Here is a 21,991-nt window from a genome sequence, read left to right on the forward strand (position 1 = left end):
ATTTATGTCAAATGACTGCTGCTATTTTTTTTTTCTGCCAGTCCTGGGGCTTGAACTTAGCACTTAGCTCTGTCCCTGAGCACCTCTGTGCTCAAATCTAGTGTTCTACCACTTAAGCCACCGTGCTACTTCTGTTTTTTTTTCTGTTTATGTGGTACTGAAGGTTGGAACCCAGGGCTTCATGCATGCTAGGCAAGCACTCATGTTAGGCAAGCACTCTACCACTAAGCCACATTCGCAACCAACAATTGCTATTCTAAGTCATTTACCTGTAACTATTTCTTATGACTGCTCTCATAAATAGCTACTTTTTATTTCCATTATCCAGATCAAGAAACAGCATGATGAAATACACTTCATGTAATGTAACTTGTAAGTAGTAGAGCCAGTATTAAAAGCTAAGATGTCTATATACAATGGGAGGAAAGACTAGTGTTTTAAATGGCAGGCTTAAGATTAAGTACGTATGTACTAATGAGCTGTAAGTCAGCAGGGCTAGTTGTAAATATCTTTCATTTTATATGAAAGAAAAACAAAGGATGATGGACAGGGTGATTAACATCTATAATGCTTGCTACTTGGGAGAAAGAGATCAGGAGAACTGTGATTTGAGGCTAGTCCCTACAAAAGTTGGTTAAGCCCAGGGCAGCCAATTAAAAGCCTGGGCATGTATTTTTGAGACTGAGAATAAAAGAGAGGTTCAGGATTTGTTCCTTTATTTCAGCAAGTAGCATAAGAAACTGGAGGAAAGAGTGGTAAAGAAAGGGTTTTAAGTGGGAGAAGGTAAGAAGGGAAAGTGAAGGATTAATGGTGGAGGCAGGCCATCTTTAAAGCAGCTTTTAGCTCAAATTAAAAGATCTACCTAGCCAGTACTAAATCAGACAACAAAGGAATAAGCTACTGCCTGCAATTATAACCTTTCCATCTGTACCATTTTCTTTTTAAAATATAGGTTGAAGAAGGAGCCAAAGATGTAAGGCTGGGTTCACTAATTGGCTTGATGGTTGAAGAAGGAGAAGATTGGAAACAAGTTGAAATTCCCAAAGATGTTGGGCCTCCACCACCAGTTTCAAAACCAGCAATGCCTCATCCCTCACCAGAACCACAGGTTTCTGTTCCTGCTAAGAAGCAACACCCAGCAGGCCCAATGCAGTGAGTATGTTTGAGAAACTGCTGTAGCATTACTGTGGCCTGAATTCATTGCCTAGCACTCTTACTTGACTTTGCTTGCTGCTGGTGCTCTACCAATTGAGCCATGCCTCCCCTCTGTCATTTTGCTGGGTTTTTTGGTGGTAGAGTCTCAACGACTTCTCTTTGTTGGTTAGCTCTAAATGGTAATCTCCAGGTACAGATATAAGCCATTAGCACTCAACTTTTTAGGGCTTCAGTTGTTTTCATACTGAAAGCATACTTATATAGTAAGTAGGAAGTTGCCAATCTTCCCTTTTTTCTCTTAGACACTAGCATCTAAGAACAATTATTTTACCATCATTTTTAACTCAATAAGCAATTATAAAATACTTTTTATGTTCCAGGTACTCTTACAGCCCTATTTTCTCCAGTAGAGAACAAAACAGTCTGTGTCTACACTTGAGCTTGAGTTGGGTTTAAGAATTCCATGGTGGCATTTGTTGGGCCAAGCTTCATTATACTGTTCCCATTCACAGAATTCTTACCACTGTAATGTGAGTTCAGGTTTTAACTGTGCAACTAATCTAAAATCCAGTGATCATTTTAGCATGTGTATTTAAGACTTTGACATAAATTAGAGCTTAAACTAATACTTAGTAAAGGTCAGTTTACATAGCTTTAACTGCTGGACTATAAATTTTAACAAGTAATGTTCTCTCTGATTTTACAAAATTAACTTTTTCCTGAAAAGAGTTTTTTCATAAAGGCATAGTCCTATTAAGAACTACTTTTGAACTTTAAATTCAGATCTTTTAAGTTTATTTTCCTTAATTTCACCCCTCTCAATATTTTGTCTGTTTTTACCCCTGCTAATTTTTGTTAGAAAAATATTATAGTATTTTTGAAGAACTGATTATTTTATTTTGGCTTTTTATTTTTAGTTGAAACATTATTTGTATGTATTTATGAGGTGTAATATGCTAATTTAATAATTATACATCATTATAATTATATATAATGATAAATGAGTTGTAATTGGTATTTATAAAAAATTCCCTTTAGATCTTGAGTCCCTTTATTTTCTGTTCTTTCATTTACCATGAAGATCAGAAAACAGACTCGTCTAATGTCTTGTACTCACTAATATTCTTTCCTTTTAAAGGCAGTAATATGTGCTGCAGTCCTGGCAGTCATCATTAAAAACTGGCATGCATCTGAACTGGTTGTGAGAAAAACTGGGTTGCTTAAAAGTTCCTGCTTTGGCCTGGTAGCTTACCTCCAGTTGATTATTCTGCTAGACAATTTCAGCAACTATGGAAAGGAAAAAGAACAACTGAGGGGCTGGGAGTGTGGCTTATTGGTAGAGTGCTTGCCTAGCATGCATGAACCCCCGGGGTTCGATACCTCAGTACCACATAAACAGAAAAAGCCGGAAGTGGCACTGTGGGTCAAGTGGTGGAATTCTAACCTTGAGCAAAAGAAGTTCAGTGACAGTGTCCATGCAGGAGGAGGGGGGGGGAGGGGTAAAGGAGGAAGAGGAAGAAGAGGAGGAAGAGGAGAAAGAAGGAGAAGAAGAACAACAACTACTACTACTGATTTAGGATAAGAAAAGATTTTTGAAATGTAAGGTTTTGTCTTAATTGGTTTTTCTAAGATGGAATTAAGACACACCTTAAAAGATACACTTCAGATTGTTCAAGAAATAGCAGAGGATATGTGTATGTTTTGAGATTCAAAGTCTTGTAATGGTCACCTTATATAAATACATCTTACTTTATTCAAACTAGCCAATGGTGAGCAGATTGTGAACCTGAACTCAACCTATCTGAGCAGAGAGGTGGGGCCTGCTGCATTATATAAATAGGGAAACAGCCTGCTTACCATGTGTGCTTGCTTGTCAGATTTCTGGCTGATGGGAAACCTTTCTGCAGAAGTACAGTTTGCCTTGCTGAGACAATTCTTTCTTTTTGTGTCTGTCCTTGTGACGCCAGGGGGTTCATGCAAAGCATATTTATAACATGACACAAGTGTTGGTACACACAGTGATTTTTTTTTAACCTGAAAAGTCTACAATCTCAATATCTTTTTTAAAAAGCCTAGGGTTTGATAACACTAGACCACTGTGGATGCATTAGAGTTACTTTTTTAAAGTGCAGCAGGCATCATAGTCTGGTCTTCTTCATTTGCTCGTTTTAAATTTTTGGGTCTGAATAGTTCTTTACATTGGCTGTTTTGTTTAAAGGAAGGTGTTGGTGAACCTTAATTTCCTTACCCATATATCAATATAATTCCTTTCCTTTGCTTACTGTTCTGGAGTATATGTAAAATAAAATGCTTACATATAAATAGTAGGAACAATGAAACAACCCAATTAAAGTTAGGCATAGATCCATATTCCAGTGGCTCACACCAGAAATCCTAGTTACTCAAGAGGCTGAGATTTGAGGGGCACAGTTTGGAACCAACCCAACAAGGCAAATTCTAGAGACTCTATCTCCAGTTAATCAGCAAAAAAGCTGGATGTGGAGTCATGGCTTAAGCACCAGCCTTGTGCTTGAAAAAAGCCAAGTAAAAGCACAAGGCCATGAATTTAAGCCTGGTTACTGGCATACAAAAAAAAATAAAGAAAAAAATAGGCACAGAATATAAATAGATATAAATCAATTTCTTCAAGAAGACGAACAGATGGCTAGTAGGCACATGAGAAGATATTCAGCCTCGCCAATGATTAGTGAAATACAAATCAAACTACAATGAAATCCACTGAAATAGTTATTATTCAAACCAAAAAACAAGTGAAAAACAAAACCCTGAGTGATAGTGAACATGTGGAAAAATTGCAGTTTCTCTGCAGTACTGGTAAAAATGTAAACAGGTGCAGCTGCTGTGAGAATTAAAATTAAAAATAAAATTACTATGTCATCCTGAAGTTCTACTTCTGAGTATATACTGAAAAGAATACAAAACAGGTATTTGTGTACCTGTAAGCACACAGTATAATATTCACTATAGCAAAACAGTGGAAACAATTCATTCATAGGTCCAAAATGCTATGTGGCCACACCTTGACTTGTACTCTTCAAAGTACAGATATGATACATGCTGCAGTATGGGTGGCCCTTGAAGACATTGTGTTTAGTAGACTACGCCAGTCACAAAAGGGCAAATAGTCTGGATACTGTGATGCAGGATCCAGAGGAGTCAGATTAGCTTGTCTAGTTTGAGAGGAAGGAGGCATCCTTTTATTGTTTAATGGCTACAGTTTCAGTTTGGGAAACCTGAAATAGCTCTGGATATAGATGGTGGAAATTGCTGAATGTACTTAATACCATGAGAGTGTATACCTAAAAGTGTTTAGCATGGTAAATTTGATAGTTTTTCCACAATAAAAAAACAGATGACCAAACAGTTCCTTCCTGATGTGATAGTTTCCTATTAAGGAGCTACATGAAATGTTTCTAGGCAAAATGGTAACTTTTTCCTCTTAACATTTATTCTTACTTTAAATATTTTTCAAAAATATTTTATTGTTTCTATGAGAGGGATGCACAGAGGGGTTACAGTTACATAAGTCAGGTAAAGCGTACAGTTATTTTTGGATAGTGTCTCACCCCTTCCCTTGCTCTCTACCTGCTTTTCCTTCTTGTCCCCACCCACAAGTTGTATATTTTCAATATAAACTACATGGGTACAGATTATTTGCCTACTAGCCATCTGTTTGTCTTCTTGAAGAAATTGATTTATATCTATTTATATTCTGTGCCTATTTTTTTCTTTATTTTTTTTGTATGCCAGTCTAGTGAGTACCATGACTGCATCTGTTCAATCTTTGTCTCTCCATTTCTGTCTTCCCCCAAAGCAGATAAAAAAAAAATAAGACAAAAGAGAACAATAACAAAGAAAAAACTTCTTGTTTCCATTTCCTGGAATTCATTTCAATAAATATTATATTATATGGTTAGAGGCACATAGGCATTATGCCTTTGTGTTCCTCTCCTAAGAATATCCTCCTTTGGTCTCATTGTGTGAATGCCTAGAGTCCTGTATAATTTATTACTATTTGTTTTGTCCCGGTGTGTTTTAGATTTAGCTTCTGCATATGAGAGAAAGATGTGCTGTTAGTCTCTCTGAGCTTGGCTTACCTCACTTACCATGATTTGTTACAGGTCCATCCATTTCTCTGCAAATGACATAATATTATTCTTGCAATGTTTTTAAGTAGTAACTAAAATTTTACAGATATGTTCTGACAACAATATAAACTACATGGGTACAGATTATTTGCCAAATTATCTATGGAAGTCATGTTAACTTTAGCAAAAGATTTTGTTTTTCTAATGACAATAAAATTGGTGAACATTTAGATATATTTGAATTGATGTAAGTATTAATAATTCCATTAATATTCATGTTTCTTCTTAGGTTCCGCTTGAGTCCAGCTGCCCGTAATATTCTGGAAAAGCATGCACTGGATGCCAGCCAGGGCACAGCTACTGGCCCTCGGGGAATCTTCACTAAAGAGTGTGTATGCTTTCCTTAACAACCAGTTATATATTATTTGTCTTTTTTTCCTCTCAAAGCATTTACAAAGAGTTTATTCAGTGTTAGAATTTAAAAGGGGGTACACTTTTGTGCTTTAACTGCTTTTGTCAGTCTAAATTGTACCCTTTTCAAGGGTTGTTTTCTGGGTAATTGTTGCATTATTGAAGAACAGTTCTAATTTAGAAACTAAGCCAGATGCTTAGAATTGGTGATGAATGTAGAAAATTAAAGTACAGAACAGTAAGAAATTATATTTTAAGTTTGTATTAAATTATCACCCAGTCACAGTTAATTTTTAAAACATGGAAAGACAGTTTAAAAAATAATTCCTATGTTGTGGATTTATTCAGTAGCAGCTATTAATTTCCACATTCAGTTTCTTCTCTTTTTAGGTTGCCTTTTCTGTTCCATTGATCTGTTTGTCCATGAGTTAATACCATTCTTTTTTATTGTTACATGTTTAATTATATTTTATGGTATGATTTAAAATCTGAGATACAAATTTCTTCCTTTATTCTTTTTCCATAAGCTAATTTGTTAGTTTAGTTTTTAACTATTCTTCCCAGTAATTTTAAACAGTTCTTCTAGCTTACAGTTATCTAGGGCAAGGGACTGTTATTTTAATGGAATTGTATTAAATTAGCTTAGTAAAAGCTGTGTCTTTATGATAGTCTTCCTAGTCAAGAAACTGGAATGTATTTGTATTTGTTTAAATTTTCAAATTTTCCAGAAGTATATTGAAACAAATGATCCCTTCTCTATTGGCCCTTAACCTAATAGGGAAGACAAAGAATAATCGAACTGGCTTTTGACCTAATTTACAACTTCCTTAGCAATATGGACTACATTCCTATTGACAGCCACATTAAATATTTTTAATTGTATTAATGTTTTAAAGCATGGATGTAGAACCTTTTTTTCTGCCAAGGGCCATTTAAATAATATAACATCATTCTCAGGCCATACAAAATTTATCTGTGAAAGCAGACAACTTGTGGGAGACCAGTGAGAAACATTTATGTCTGTCCTCTCAAATTCTATAGTCTAATTTCATGTTTAAGTAATACAGATTAGAAATAATTGCATTGGCTAGAATTTTTATAAGTTGGGATAGTCAGAGGTTATGAAATAACAGTAACATACTAGCTTTTTACAAAGGCTAGTAGCTAGTTTAATTATTTATCATTCTAAATGATGCTCTAGGTTACCTTCATTACTTTAGCTTTTGTTCATAACATATTGGGCAAATTAAATATGGTATGATAGCCTAGCCATAAGCAAGATCATTTATGGTAGAATAAGTAATGATTTAGCAAATGTCCTAATGAAAGCCATAGGGAAAATTAATACTGTCTAAATGCTATTTGAAAATTATTTCACAGGTATAGGAGGCATATTTTAATTAGCAAATTATTTATGTACCTAGATACTACCTAATAAAAACCCTAATTTACTTTTTGAAAATTGCTATCTATACCCAGTACTGTGAGAAAATTCTAATTACCATTTGGTTTTTGAAATTGTACTTATTACACAAATAATAAACAGAAAACTTGGTAGAAAAAATTACTTTTTGAGCTCAAACAATTAATTTTTTATATACTTCTGTATTGTCCTTCCATATCTGACCTTTATTTTCTAATAGCAAGCTTGTATTCTGTATCAGTAATCATAATTATCTATTTTCTCTGATCTCCAGAGATGCTCTCAACCTGGTCAAGCTGAAACAGATGGGCAAGATTACTGAGACTAGACCAGCCCCAGCTCCTCCAGTCACTCCAAAAGCCTCTTTACCACCCCCTGCCACAACTGGGCCATCATATCCCCGGCCCATGATCCCACCATTATCAACTCCTGGACAACAGAATGTTGTGGTAATTCCCTCTGAGTACGATTTTCAGATAAGTGAGAGGAGGAAAATATTACTTACTAATGATTTTATCAATCCATTTTAGTAATAGCTTAAAGTTCTAATGAAAAATAAATGCTTCAGAGGCTTTTCTTGCAGACTTCTTGTCACAACATAAATGTTTGGGTAGCACTAACTATAATTCAGGTTAAATCTGCACAAATTCCACAACCTCAGTACCTACATGTGCTGTATAAACATGAGAATTTGCTTGTCTTGTTTTCCTTGGGTTTAAAAATCATTGGTGGTTGACATTAGCTACTTTTAGTGGATATGTTATTTTTTAGCTAGAATTGATAGCCTCACTGTAAAGAATTATGTGGACTAGGGGCTGGGAAGGTGGCTCAGTGGTAGAGCGCTTGCCTTGCATGCCTGAGGCCCTGGGTTCGATTCCTCAGCACCACATAAGCAAAAAAAAAAAAAGCCGGAAGTGGCGCTGTGGCTCAAGTGGTAAAGCGCTAGCCTTGAGCTGAAGAGCTGAGGGACAGCGCCCAGGCCCAGAGTTCAGGCCCCACGACCGGAACCAAAAAAAAGAATTATGTGGACTATACCATATAACAAATCAGTTATGATGACATTGTTATATCTCATACATATGCAGTGTAACAGCTATGTTTTGTTTTCAGAGTACTCAGTTTTCCTCTATTCCTTTTCTAGTACCTCTTGTCATTTATTTCTAGTCAGAAGCAATGTAGGATATTTAAAATTGAATAATAACTGGAGAAATAAACTTACACTGTTCTTACTAACAGAAATATAGTTCACTATATTTGAAAGAGGTTTAAGTACAAATTTCATGGCAAACAGATTTTTTTTTTTGGTATACATTTATGTGTATACAGCATACTTTACGGAAAAACTTTGTGTTGCCAAATCTTTAAAAAGTAAGTTATTCAAATTAAGATAAATCTTATCAGATGCTTATAGAATGTAGAAAGCATTTATCTAAGTAGTCAGATACTTTGTTAACATGAAATGTTTAATTCCAGAAAAGGTCATTTGTATAAAAGAAATAAGGTATATTTTCAGTTGCTTTATATTATTCTGAGGAGATTATAATGTCCTCCCAGAATGACTGAGGATAAGGAAGTAATTATATATAATTTGAGGATATCCTACTGTTATGAAAGGTTCAAGGCCCAGAATGCAAAAGCAATACTAAAGTTACAGGAAAATGTGTGTGTGTACGTGCACGTGTACATGTACTCAAGGCTAACACTCTACCACTTGAGCCACAGCTTCACTTCTGGCCTTTGGGTGGTAAATTGGAGATAAGAGTCTCACAGCCTTGGAACCGTGATCCTCAGATCTCAGCCTCCTGAGTAGCTAGAATTACAGGTGCGAGCCCCCAGTACCTGGCTCTATACTTTGTATTTTTAATTCCTAGTAAAAATGGTTTTGAGTTTTTTAAATTACCAACAAAATTAGAAACACTTTGACAGGTTAACCATTATATTGCTTATATTTTTCCACTTTATGCCATTTTTTTGTAAGAATGGCCTATAGTAGGCACATTATTTCTGCTCTGGGTTTTACTAAGAGCTGTTTCTAACAAAAGCTACTTACATCTTTTAGTGTATATATACATATATGTGGGTATATGTATATGTATGTTTCTTGCTGCCAATCTTTCTCCCATTTTCTCTCCTTTCCCCCTCCTATATATGTAAATTTGTAAATTGAATATGGACACATTCATGGGAAAATTAATTATAATTTGGTAGATTTCTTTATAACTTTCTTAAATTAGAAATATAAAATAACTTATTTATAGCTGAAAGTTTTGAATTTTACTACTTTTTATATAATAGGGTATTCCAAAGCCCAAAATGTCTTCGATTTTCCCCCATATAAAAATAGTTTTAATAGTTCTTTTCCTGTATTAGTCTTTAATTGATATCATGAGTTGCCAGTCATTGAGACTTGAGTACGGATAGGCAGTTTTTTTTTCTTCTGCTTTCTTCCATTCTACCTTGTGATTTTAATGGACAAATTGCCATTATTTTTCTTTTCTTTTTTGTTCATTTGTTTATGCAGGGCACATTCACTGATATTCCTGCTAGCAATATTCGAAGAGTTATTGCCAAGCGGTTAACTGAGTCTAAAAGTACTGTACCTCATGCATATGCTACTGCAGACTGTGACCTGGGAGCAGTTTTAAAAGTTAGACAAGATTTAGTGAGAGGTGAGTAAACTGGAGTTTACTTAATGCAGTACACATACTAACTTAATTGTTCTGAAATCCTTTATAAAATGGACATTATATAGCTTATAATTTCACTTTCTGTCTGGGTGTGGATTATACAAGAACCAAAAAAAAAAAAACAGAAGAAGAAGAAGTGGAGTTTGGGGGAACCGTAATTATTATAGCAGTAGTATCAAAACTGTAGAATGAAGCTTCCTTGTTGGGAGATGCCACAGTTGAGAAAAACAGATTAAGATGAGTAGTGAGTAGACAGAAGGAAGAAAACCTAGGGAGCATGGGGACAAAGGAGCAAGTGATCGAAGTGTAAAAGATTGGCCCAAGAATGCTTGAGATGAATTGAAGACAGAAAGCTAGGTGAGGACTGTGAAATTAAGTTGTAGGTTTGAGAGTTATAGCTGGTGATGGCTGTGGATCTTCACTCAATGTACCTAAGGAAAGCAGAGTAAGTAAGGAGCAAGCCAAGAGAGCTATATAAGCTGGGCAGAAGGAGTTCATAACAATATCATACTCAAGCATTTGAATTTATATAGGCCATATCTTCTGTATGTGATTATTATTAAAGGGTTTGTTTTGTTTTGTTTTGTTGTTTTTTTAACCAGTTCTGGGGCTTGAACTCTGGGCCTGAGCACTGTCCTTTTGGTAGTTAATAGGAGATAAGAGTCTGCCACACTTTACTGCCCGGGCTGGCTTTTAACCATGATCCTCAGACCTCAAGTTCTTGAAACTGGAAACCCATTTATGTTTCTACTCTTAAAGGGAATCTTAGAGAAACAGACAATTCAGAATACTTACATATTTCTGGATATCGCAGTTAGAAGAGTAACATTTACCTTGACAGTTGACCAGTATGCTGGTTTATGGCAATTCATCTACAATCTCCAGGATACTTTTGAAATGTGCTATTTGTTCACATGAAATTCCATGATACTCTAATAATAGGATTATGTATTTCTTCACATATACCAAAGCCTAAATCTTTATCTTAATACCTTTTTCTAAAAAGCTCTTGTAAGAAAGAATCAAATGTGTTCATTTTCCAGCATCACTTATCCATCGGCAAAAGCAAAGCATTAGTTATGATCAGATGTTTTTATCAGTACTGTGTTAAAGGGAGGAGACTCCAGCTTTATCTTAAAATCATTATGTATACTGGAAGGAAACTGACTCAAGTGCATTCACTGTAAGTCTAGGTGGAGAACCCATTTACTCATTGCACTAGGTCCATGCCAACATTGCATCATAGTTGGCTTTTGCTATATCTTGTTGTGAGAAATAGCTCTTGTTTATTGTACTGTATACTCTGTTGGTAAAAATTTCTACACCCTAATAGAAAAAAGAAAATTTGAAACACCCCTTATAAGTGTATAGATAATAATACACCTACCTGCAGCACTCTTCTGATGTAGTTAATATATTATAAAGCATGTACAGAATAAAGACATTTGAAAATGAGAAATAAATGAATCATGTTATAAATTTTCTGGGCACAGACAACACAGAGATTATCATCTTTTAGGGACATTGGTATTCACTCTTTATGTTATAGTTTTAATGTATCCTGTAGGGTTCAGAAAGTATAATCAAGGTTCAGAAGTGAAAATTTTGCTAAGGGTTAAGGGGTCCTGGAGATCAAATTCAAGGTCTTGTATATGCTAAGTGCATGCTGTACTACTAAACTGCATCCCTGGCCCCTGAAAGTAAATTTACATTCAGGGCTATTTTATCCCTCATGTAATTCAAGTTTTTCTAATTAAGGGAACCTTACTGCTTGAGCAAACAAAATTCTATATATGTTATCACCTTTAATAGGAGATAAGAGTCATTTACTGTTGCCATTTGTAATTTTTAATTTTGAAATCTTAACAGTTGGTGTTAAAGTTTTATTATGAAGACTAATTTCAATACAATTATTTTTGTTTCAGATGACATTAAAGTTTCAGTAAATGATTTTATCATCAAGGCAGCGGCTGTTACTCTTAGAGTAAGTAGTAGCAATCCCCCAATAATACTGGATTTTGAATAATCTTATGTTTGGGTATTTTTATAATTTTATTGGTAAAAATAATCTATTTCCTGTGTTTTTTAAACTTTTTTTAAGTGCTCATCAGCTATGCAAGTGAGCATTGTGACACTTCTGTGCATACTTTCCTATGTTATACAGATGAAGAAGCTTGAGAATCAAAAGAGCTCACAAACTAATTACAGCAGTATAGAGGCCATTTATTCAGCCTTGTGCTAAGTGCATTTTAAGCAGTAAAGTTACAGTAGTGGATGAAGTCCTGCAAAGTTTCTACTGATGGGGCCTGTTTTGTAGTTGGGGTAAACAGACAAATATGTCAGATGGTGAAAATGTTAGGAGAAAAAGAAAGCAAAATAATGAGAATAATGGTGTAGAATAACTAGGGTGCTGTTTTCTAGGGCCTCTGTGGCAAGACTATAATGGAAATATGAAAGAAAGAGGAAGGGAGGGAAGAAGTAGGGGAGAGGAGAGAGGTGAGAAAGGCAAGAGAGCCAAATAAATATCTGATAGAAGAACATTTCAGACAGCTCGACACTAGTGAATGTGTCATTAACTTTAAACACAGATGGTAGAGTTAGTAAAAACAGAGAGTAGAAAGTGAGATATTTTGAAATGAGTAGGGAAAAGAGAAAGAGTTGGGAGGACCACTGTCCAGGAGGCCCTCATGACCATGGTAAGGACCAGGGATTTTATTAGGAATAAGAAAGAAGCCTTTGGAAAGTTTTAAACAAAAGACTAACATGATTGAGACTTACATTATGAAGAAGAGAAACTGCACTGGTCTCTGGAATATAGCTCATGGAGCGACCAAGGCAAAAACAGCATAGAAGGTTGTAGATAATATTGGACTAGGGGTAGCAGTGGAACTGGGGTGAAGTAGAAACTTGAGTTACAGTTCAAAAGTGGAGCCGGTAGGGTCTGCTTTTGGATTTGATGAAGAACATGAAAGAAAGCAAGTAAGGATTTTAGCCTATGATGGAGGAGTGGATTTTCCTGTGTTGAGATTAAGAAACCTGGGAGAACAACAGGCTAGACATGGGGAATCTTGGTTTGGGTTTGAACATGTCAGCTTTGAGGAGTCTCATAGATATCCCAGTGTTGGTGATAAGAAAGCAGGTATGGTGGTACTGTCTGGCCTGCGGTGTAAACCTGCAGCCCAGGCTTCCTGCCTCTCCACCCAGAACCAGTTGCAGTCTGCCTTCTTTCTATATAAGCTATTTGATGGGGGAAGAAAATACAGTAATGGAGTTTAAAGACACTTCTGTTCAGCATGTACATCATTTTTCATAGAGCTTTTCTCTTAACCAAATGTTTTAAGTTACATTTATGATTTTCTAATTGTGAATCTTACACTCTTTGAATTAGTCACAAGCTCATTGTTCAAGTTTAAATCAAGAACTGTAATTATACTTTAAATTTCACACAAGCATTTGTCTTTTTCTTTTAAAACAGTGGCTTTACTAAGTGCATTTGGATTCTTTTTTCTTTTATCTGTGTTTATCAGTTAAAAGAATTTTTATTTCTTATGGTTTCACCAGTAAAAATATTTGAGTCTATCGAGTTTTGAAGTGGGAATCTTAGCAACTTCCCATTTTCCCTGCCTGTAATTCTTGACTGTAATTTCAATTTTAATCAATTATGGAAGCATGGATCAGGTATGAGGGTACATGCCTATAATTCCATCTACTCGAGAAGCAAAGTTAGGGAGATTATGATCTGCAGTTAGAAAACTGAGGCAAAGAAGGGCTGGGAACAAAGATCAAATGGTAGTGTGCCTGCATAGCAGACAGGAGGCTCTGAGTTCAGACCTGGTACTATTCCCCCAAATTGTGGAAATATATATTTTCCCAGCATATCGAGGCTGGGAAGGTGGCTCAGTGGTAGAGCGCTTGCCTTGCATGCCTGAGGCCCTGGGTTCGATTCCTCAGCACCACATAAGCAAAAAGAAAAACGCCGGAAGTGGCGCTGTGGCTCAAGTGGTAGAGCGCTAGCCTTGAGCTGAAGAGCTGAGGGACAGCGCCCAGGCCCAGAGTTCAGGCCCCATGACCGGACCCAAAAAAAAATAAAAATAAAAAAAATATTTTCCCAGCATATCATTTCATCTAAATACCCAGAGTTATTATCCCAGTCTTTAAATTTATATCCTAGAGTTTTTCTAATATCCTCACTATCTGAGGTTATTCTAAACCCTGTCCTGCTTTTATTTTGCATATTTGTGTTTTCAGTCTTGTAGGAGGGGGTTTTTTGGGGGGGGGAATTGTTTATGTATTTTTTTGTTCGGATATTTCTTTTGGCATGTGTATTTAGAAATATTTAATTAGAAAACTTGAATGTGTAGCACATTTTAAGTACTGTTTTATTAATAGGCTTAAAATACATCTTAAATACTAAATATTTTAAATACATTTTAGACCATGTTCTATGGAGTTTTATTACATGGTTTCCTAATTAAATTTATTCCTGGGGGATCAAAGGGAGAGGGGTGGACAAATGAAGCGAAGGAGTGAGTTTTGTATACCCTAAAAATTAAGGAGATTGAGGAAAGGAAAGGGCAGAGCAGGGAGGGATGGGTAAGAACGTTGAAAAGTATGACATTGATCAAGATATATTGTATTCATAAGCTGCATTGTTAAATGACAACACCTTTGTATAACCATTTTATCTGCTTTATATGCAAAATATATACAATATCTTCTGTTTGTGAAGCTTAAAGGATCTCTGTTGTATGAAAGAGTCATTTTCTGAGGTCTTGCTAATATATATTCCAGAACAGTTCTTACAAGCCAGGCTTTCTTCATACTGAAGAAAAATGATTGAATATCCTTACCCTTTTCTACTCTCTCTCCCCCATGAGGTCATGTTAGTCATCAGATAAATACCTTCTGGTAATTAGATTTAACAGTGGGAGACCTTTTTTAGCCATGATATAAGGAGATCAAAACAAAAACATCAGAATTGCCTAAAAAAAAAATACTGTTTAAGTACTCTTCAGACTCACAAACCATAATCCACACAGAGATCCAAGATATTTTTCAAACTGAATTTTAATTTCTTTCTGTCTTGCTATTTGCTTTGGAAAGGGCATAATGATGTTAATTATTTTTCTTTGACAAAAACTGCTTCTTTCTTAACATGTTTTCTCTGTTTCCCAGCAAATGCCAGGTGTCAATGTCAGCTGGGATGGGACAGGCCCAAAACAGCTATCCTCTATTGACATTTCAGTGGCTGTGGCAACAGATAAAGGTTTAATTACTCCAATCATAAAAGATGCTGCTGCTAAGGGAATACAGGAAATTTCCAAGTCTGTGAAGGTAGGTTTACTTCCTGATAGTCTCCACATGATCTGGTCACTCTGGCATTTCTATGAGATTTTAAGAAAATTTAGTATTCAAAAATTCAGAAATAACAGGTAAGTAAATAAGTTAGTGATCCACTTCATTCAGAGGCTTTTCTAGTCAAAAGCTTTATGTCACAAACTTTAGAATTCAGTCCCAAAGATTCTAGTTCAGAAAAAAATCTTAAAGTTGAAATGAAGCTAAAACTTTTTTCTATATGTGTAGTAATAAGTAGAGCTTGATGATAACAACATTCCACTTTTAAAGTTTATTTTATTCATCTCTTCTTTAAACCTGATACCACTGAAACTGCTTGGTATTCCAGTGGCAAAAGTGCTTTTATTTTTCCTGGGCCACTTGAAAAGTAGGGTTTTTTTGCTCCAATCTGTGGGAATGTGATTTCCCCCAAAAATGTCACACTGAGTAATCAGGAATACAGGAAGTAAGTCACCTTTGACAGCTACTGTAATTTCCAAGGTTATTTTGTGGTAGAAGTATCACAGGTTGTAAAATTTTTGTATTGAAATTTTCAGATTCATTTGGGTATTTATTTTCTTTTTACTTATCAAGGACCTGGTATATGTTTGGTAGTAGAATGATTTATAAGGGAGATAAAATACAGAAGATACGACTCCTTTGGAGAGCTGACAGTATATAAATGCAAAGGTCTGTTTGTCCAAAATAAAGCAATGCATACAAGTTCTTAAACACATATAATAGAATTTTAGTTATACATCATTAAATGTGAACCTAGTGCAATTGACCTTTTAGGTTTTTCTTCATTCTTCTGAAAAGACTTGCAAAGTGTGATTGTATAGATAAATATGCAAATGTTTCTAATTGAAAGGTGGTATTAATTTGGCCAGTTTGAAAGTCAACGTTAGTAGATTGGTTCACTGGGATATAAGTAGTCCCCCTTATTCACAGGGGTACATTGCCACACACTTCTCCCAATGGATGCTTGGAACCACCCTGTAAATACTACTTTTTCTGTGTATAAGTGCTTATGATAAGTTTAATTTGTACATTAAACACAAAGATTCACAAAAGAGAGCAGTTATAACAATGTATATACTTGATAAAATTGTAGGCATTATTTCTCTTGTCCTTAGGGGCCAATGTTTAGTAAAATAGGGATTATGTGAACACAAGCACTGCTAAACCAGGGCAGCTGATCTGGTACTGAGACAACTGCCGTACGGATAAAGTGCCTGTAGCCTATGTACATGAATACCCTATAAACGGAATGATTCTTTTTTCAAGTGGGTCAAAATTTTATGTTGCTCTGAGCTGGGAAGGTGGCTCAGTGATAGAGCGCTTGCCTTGCATGCATGAGGCCCTGGGTTCAATTCCTCAGCACCACATAAGCAGAATTTTAAAAAAGGCAGAAGTGGTGCTGTGGCCCAAGTGATAGAGCGCTAGCCTTGAGCTGAAGAGCTGAGGGACAGCATCCAATCCCAGAGTTCAGGCCCCACGACTGGACCCCCCAAAAAAAAGAAAAAAAGTTTGTGTTGCTCAAAACAACATGCAGCTTAAAACTTTTGCTTTATTTCTAGACGTTTTCATTTAATATTTTCAGACTGAAATTGACCACATTACAAATGGAAAAGTGAAAGTAGGGGATAAGGGTTTGTTTTTTATTCATAGCCCTTTGATTCATAAGAATTTTTAGCAGCACTGAGAATACATGTTTCAGTGATGTTTTGAAGTTAAAATGAGATTTAATGTTGAACTAACATGTATGTCAGGTACAGTGGCTCAAACCTGTAATCCTACTTATTAGGTACATAGAGAATGGGGGATTGAAGTTTGAAGCAAGCCTGGGCATAAAAGTTCAAGTCTCCATCTCAACCAGTTGCTGGAAGCCATGACTATGCCTGTGATCCTAGCTAGTAGGGAAGCCACTGTGGTTAGGCACAGTGGTATGTGCTCTAGAAACCCAGGGAAGCGCAGTACAATCTCAGCCCAGACCAACCTGAGAATGAAGCAAAACCTGAGGGTGTAGCTCAAGTGATAGGGGGCCTAGAGTCTAGCAAGCTTCAGGCCCTGAGTTTAAATTCCATTACTAATGGGAAGGGGGGAAAAGGCCATATAAAGTATAAAGTACTGTATAAACATTAGTTATTGCACTGTCAACTAAAATTTTCTTATTTTTAAATTTTAACCATTATATGATTATTTCTTTGATTCTGAATCTGAACAAGTTAGCAACTTTACTGGGTTACAGATTCTTGAAATCGTATATTAGCCTTCTCTGCTCCTTGCATTTTGAAAGAACCTAAGTTTAAGAGGTCAGTGTGTAGCCTCAGCCAACTACCTGGCAACAGGAAGACAGTCAGAATCCTGTGGAATCTAATGGTCCCAGGTGGTCCTTGAGCATTTCCTGTAATTTCCAGCACTTAAGAAGTAAACTCTGAAGGTTTGCTGAGGTCTGGCTGAGATCGGGCTACTTGTACTTCTCTGTCAACCTGCTCCCTATAGCCACCATTTCACTTGTGAACTTATAATATGCGGGGCTGTGGGATAAATACTTCATTAAACCCTAGTAATCCTGGGTAAGGATGTATTTATACTCAGGCAGTTTAAAAATTGTAGAACTCATACTTAATCACCTCTGTGTCATATCACCTTTCTCCTTCATTTCCCTCATACTCTGTAGCTTCTGTTAGCTGTGGTAGATTCTTCACACTATCCCATTACCCAATCACACTTTGTAATGACATTGTTTATTTTATTATTGACCCTCAGTGTTTCCTACAGTCTGATATTGACTGTCTTTTCATTGTCATGTATCAGTTCTAGTCTAAAAGTTGGTATTGTCAAGAGTGTAATGCAACTAATATATTATTGCATTGCTTGTCTGATTGAACTAGTTTAGTCATGCAATGTTTAAAATCAAGAGCCTAAAAAGGACAATCTCTAAGGTACTGTCATTTTACTTCTAAAAATTTATACTAATTCAGTGGAACAAATTATAATGTTGGGAAAATGACTAAATAAATTATGGCCAATGCAGTTTTTACGATGTTAAGCAGACGTTTAAAAATCAAAGATAAGCCAGGTACTAATGGCTCACACCTGTAATCCTAGCTACTCAGGAGGCTGAGATCTGAGGATCATGGTTCAAAGCCAGCCTGGGCAGGCAAGTCCCTGTGACTCTTATCTCCAATCAACCACTGGAAGTGGCACTGTGGTTCAAGTGGTAGAGAGCTCACCTTGAGCTGCAGAGCTGAGGGACAGCGCCCAGGCCCAGAGTTCAAGCCCCACGACCAACAAAAACAAATCTAAAATATTGAAAAGTAAAGTATGAAATTCTGTTTTTCCTTTACCATTATCTGAAGCGTACATTGTGAATTCAAATGAAATGAATACTCAAAGATAAACCTATTGCATTGGCTGTGGGATTGTGGTATACTTCTTTAGTTGTTGGTTTATCATTGGATATATTCTTTAAAACCTGCTGGGTTGAAAAGAGTGACTTGTTTTTAAATATTTGTGTCTTATAGGGGAAAATGTTATAAGCAAACATCTTGTAAAAACAGATCAAGACATATAAGAAGGATGGGGGATCTGGCTCAAGCTAAGTGCTTGCCTTATAAACAGAAGGTTTACCAAACCCCAGTACTGCCAATAAAAGAATGAGAGGCATCAGAGATGACAGTGTATTCTATACAAGTGATATTCAAGTGATATGATCAAGTATAACATTTTTTGTTGTCATACCATGTTTGTATTTTTCTCAGGCTCTATCGAAGAAAGCAAGAGATGGAAAATTATTACCTGAAGAATATCAAGGAGGATCTTTTAGGTAAAATTTAAATTCTCAATAGCATCAAGCAGCTATATATAAGACTAATTAAGTCTCTGTCAACCCTTCCATTTATTTATCTGTTTTTAAATTTTAAGCAAAATATCACATAGTTTATTCAACTAACAGAATATGTGAGAATATTCTTCAGCCTAGTCAGGCTTTTATAGAAGTGCTGTAGGAACCCCTTGGTGTTCAAATAAACATTCCTTGAATGGAGATTAGCTAGCACAAAATGACAACCTAGGGCCTTATGCTTGTTAACAAGTGCTCTCTCCTGAGCCATGCCTCTGGCCCATGATTGTACCTCAATCCTCTTATTTTATACTTCCCACTATAGCTGGGATGACTTGCACACACCATCTTGTCCAACTCATGAACTTTTACCTGGGCTGGCCTGGAACTATGATCTTCCCAATTTCAGCCTCCCTAGTAGCTAGGATTGCAGGTTAGCCTGTGTGCCCAGTAACATCCAAGTTCTTATTGGGATTTTTTAAATAAATTTCTAGATTTATAAACCTCAACTGTTCCTTCCTACTTGTGTTTTTAATTTTTGCAGTGTTACTTTTAAATGTTTCTTACAAACCATACTATCACTTATAGTAAACCATATGAAGTCCTACATCCATTTTTTTAAGTGATTTGTAGAAGTAGTTTTTCCAGATACCCACATCTTAGAAAGATATATTCTGTTTCTAATACCTTTTCCCATTTTGTGGCTTGCCTTTTGGATTTCATGGTTATATTTTTTATGAGCAGAAGTTTGGAATTTTAATGAATTCCCTGGTTCTTGGCATTTTTCTTCATACTTGATGGCATTGTTTTCTAATACGAACTTTTGCCTCTTCCATGTAGTTATTCTACTGTGTTATCTTCTAGAAGCATTACAATTTACTTTTAATATGTAGGTCAGACTCTAAAATTGGATTTTTATATGCTATGAAATAGAAATCAATGTTCTCTTTTTCCCATTTAAATATTAAATTAACCCAGCTTATTTATTCTTTTTTTTTTTTTTTTTTTGTCGGTCGTGGGGCTTGAACTCTGGGCCTGGGCGCTGTCCCTCAGCTCTTCAGCTCAAGGCGAGCGCTCTACCACTTGAGCTACAGCGCCACTTCCCCAGCTTATTTATTGAAAATATGTCTCTTCCATAAAATTGAGAAAGTGACCATATATATGCTGGTCTGTGTCTCTTTTTCCCATTCACTATTTGTATATACTTTGCTCTATTACCTCCAAGCTATAACTTCAGATATCTGGTAGAAAAGTCTCCCAGTTTGTTTCACTCTCAAGGTTGTTTCCTAGCCCTTTTTTTTTATAATTTAATTTTATTTTATTTGTGAACATACTGTACAGAGGGGTTACAATTACATGGGCAGGATAATGTGTACATTTCTTACCAAGCATTGCAGCCTCCTCCTTTGTTTACCCTTCACATCCTCCTAGCCCTTTTTATTCCAAATAAATTTTATAGGAAGAATTCCATTTGAATGTCAAATGTATAATAGTAGATAAGAGTGTTTACATAGCTATGTTAATATGATCTTCGAATAAATTGGTAGAAAGTATAGTGGCACAGCACAGTTTTTTAGTAAAGTAAAAAAAAAAGTGTTTTGGGGTGCTGCCACCTTCAGAGCTTTTTTCCTCCCCCTCTAGTATTTCCAACTTGGGGATGTTTGGCATCGATGAGTTCACTGCGGTGATCAACCCTCCTCAGGCGTGCATCTTGGCTGTTGGGAGATCCCGCCCTGTGCTGAAGCTGATTGAGGATGAAGAGGGGAATGGCACCCTGAAACAGCACCAGTTCATCACTGTCACCATGTCAAGTGACAGCCGAGTCGTTGATGATGAACTAGCTACCAGATTTCTTGAGAGTTTTAAAGCAAACCTAGAAAATCCTGTCCTTCTTGCTTAGTCCTCAAAGACAGGAACTGCATTGAGTAGTTTTTACCAAGGAACACAATAGGAAAACGGTTAGGTATTTAAATATGAAATGGATGAATTGCTTATTTATTTAAAGTGAAAGCTTCTGACTTTCTTTGTCTTCATTTTCAGTGTGAGATTATTGTGAAATAAATGACAATATACACTATAACTGATAAAGAGAAGAGAAGATTTGGTTAGTCAAATCCATTTTTAACCTCTGGTGCTGTACAGAAGGGTTCAGATGTAACTAGGTGAAAATCAAATCATGTTTGACTCAAATCCTACGTTTACAGTACAGTGTAAACTCAAAAAAATTGATAGAACTCTATCTTGTGTTAAAATTACAAATGGGCTCCAAAGAAATGCCTCTTAACTTAGCAGTGAAATCTTTATAAGCACTGCTCTAGATATACTTGAACAGTTTAATATGTGCAGAAGTTTTTTGAGATAATAGTAAATAAATAAGGATCATATTCTATAAGAGATTGTAGCAACATTATTAAAATGTTTATGTATATAAAGCCATATATGTTTTAACCATGTATGTTTCTATCAGTCTTATTTTTTCCTCCTATAACTGTGATCTTCTAAAGAAGAAATATCAAAGAAACAAAACTGGTGAATGAGAGAAACCAACAAGGTTGAATGAAAAACATGACTGCTCACTGCCCTGAGTTGGTATTGGAATGAATCCCAAACATCTTGAGTTAGTATTGATTGATATACAGTATGTTGTTTCATAATGCATTTTAATCAAGTTTGTATTGTGCAGTAAAATGGGAGAAAATATAAAAATTCCTAATTTTTATTTTATATGTTAGGTTAAGGAGTTTATTTCTAGGATGTTGAGGTTTATTCGAAATTTCTCTGAAGCATCTTTAAAGTACTAGACAGGAAAAGGGGGTTTTAAAAATGGGATTTAAAATTAGTAGGACATTAGAAAAGTGATAAGGAATGTAACTATCAGTAGTATGAAATTTTCACTAATTATCAGTGCTAGAAGAAATTTCTCTCCTTTGGAAACTGCTATACTGGCAAGATAAGTATTTAAATTGGATGGTAATGAATGGTAATTTAATTTATCATTCACAAGGAATCTGTTAGTATCAGTTGA

At 35.7% G+C, this 21,991-nt stretch overlaps 1 protein-coding gene across 1 annotated transcript in view; it reads left to right on the forward strand.

Annotated features, from left to right (window-relative positions):
• Pdhx (pyruvate dehydrogenase complex, component X) overlaps positions 1 to 21,421 on the forward strand; it is a 47,288-nt gene extending 25,867 nt beyond the window's left edge. The window contains exons 4-11 of the mRNA XM_013019661.1: positions 953 to 1,152; positions 5,554 to 5,652; positions 7,373 to 7,547; positions 9,620 to 9,767; positions 11,711 to 11,769; positions 14,961 to 15,119; positions 18,887 to 18,951; positions 20,608 to 21,421. Of these exons, the coding sequence (XP_012875115.1) occupies positions 953 to 1,152; positions 5,554 to 5,652; positions 7,373 to 7,547; positions 9,620 to 9,767; positions 11,711 to 11,769; positions 14,961 to 15,119; positions 18,887 to 18,951; positions 20,608 to 20,866 (1,164 nt within the window). The 3' untranslated portion in view covers positions 20,867 to 21,421. The remainder of the gene's footprint in view (positions 1 to 952; positions 1,153 to 5,553; positions 5,653 to 7,372; positions 7,548 to 9,619; positions 9,768 to 11,710; positions 11,770 to 14,960; positions 15,120 to 18,886; positions 18,952 to 20,607) is intronic.
• The last annotated feature ends 570 nt before the right edge of the window (positions 21,422 to 21,991 follow it).

The sequence above is a fragment of the Dipodomys ordii genome, unplaced genomic scaffold, assembly GCF_000151885.1.
Source record: "Dipodomys ordii isolate 6190 unplaced genomic scaffold, Dord_2.0 Scaffold46, whole genome shotgun sequence".
NCBI lineage: Eukaryota > Metazoa > Chordata > Mammalia > Rodentia > Heteromyidae > Dipodomys > Dipodomys ordii.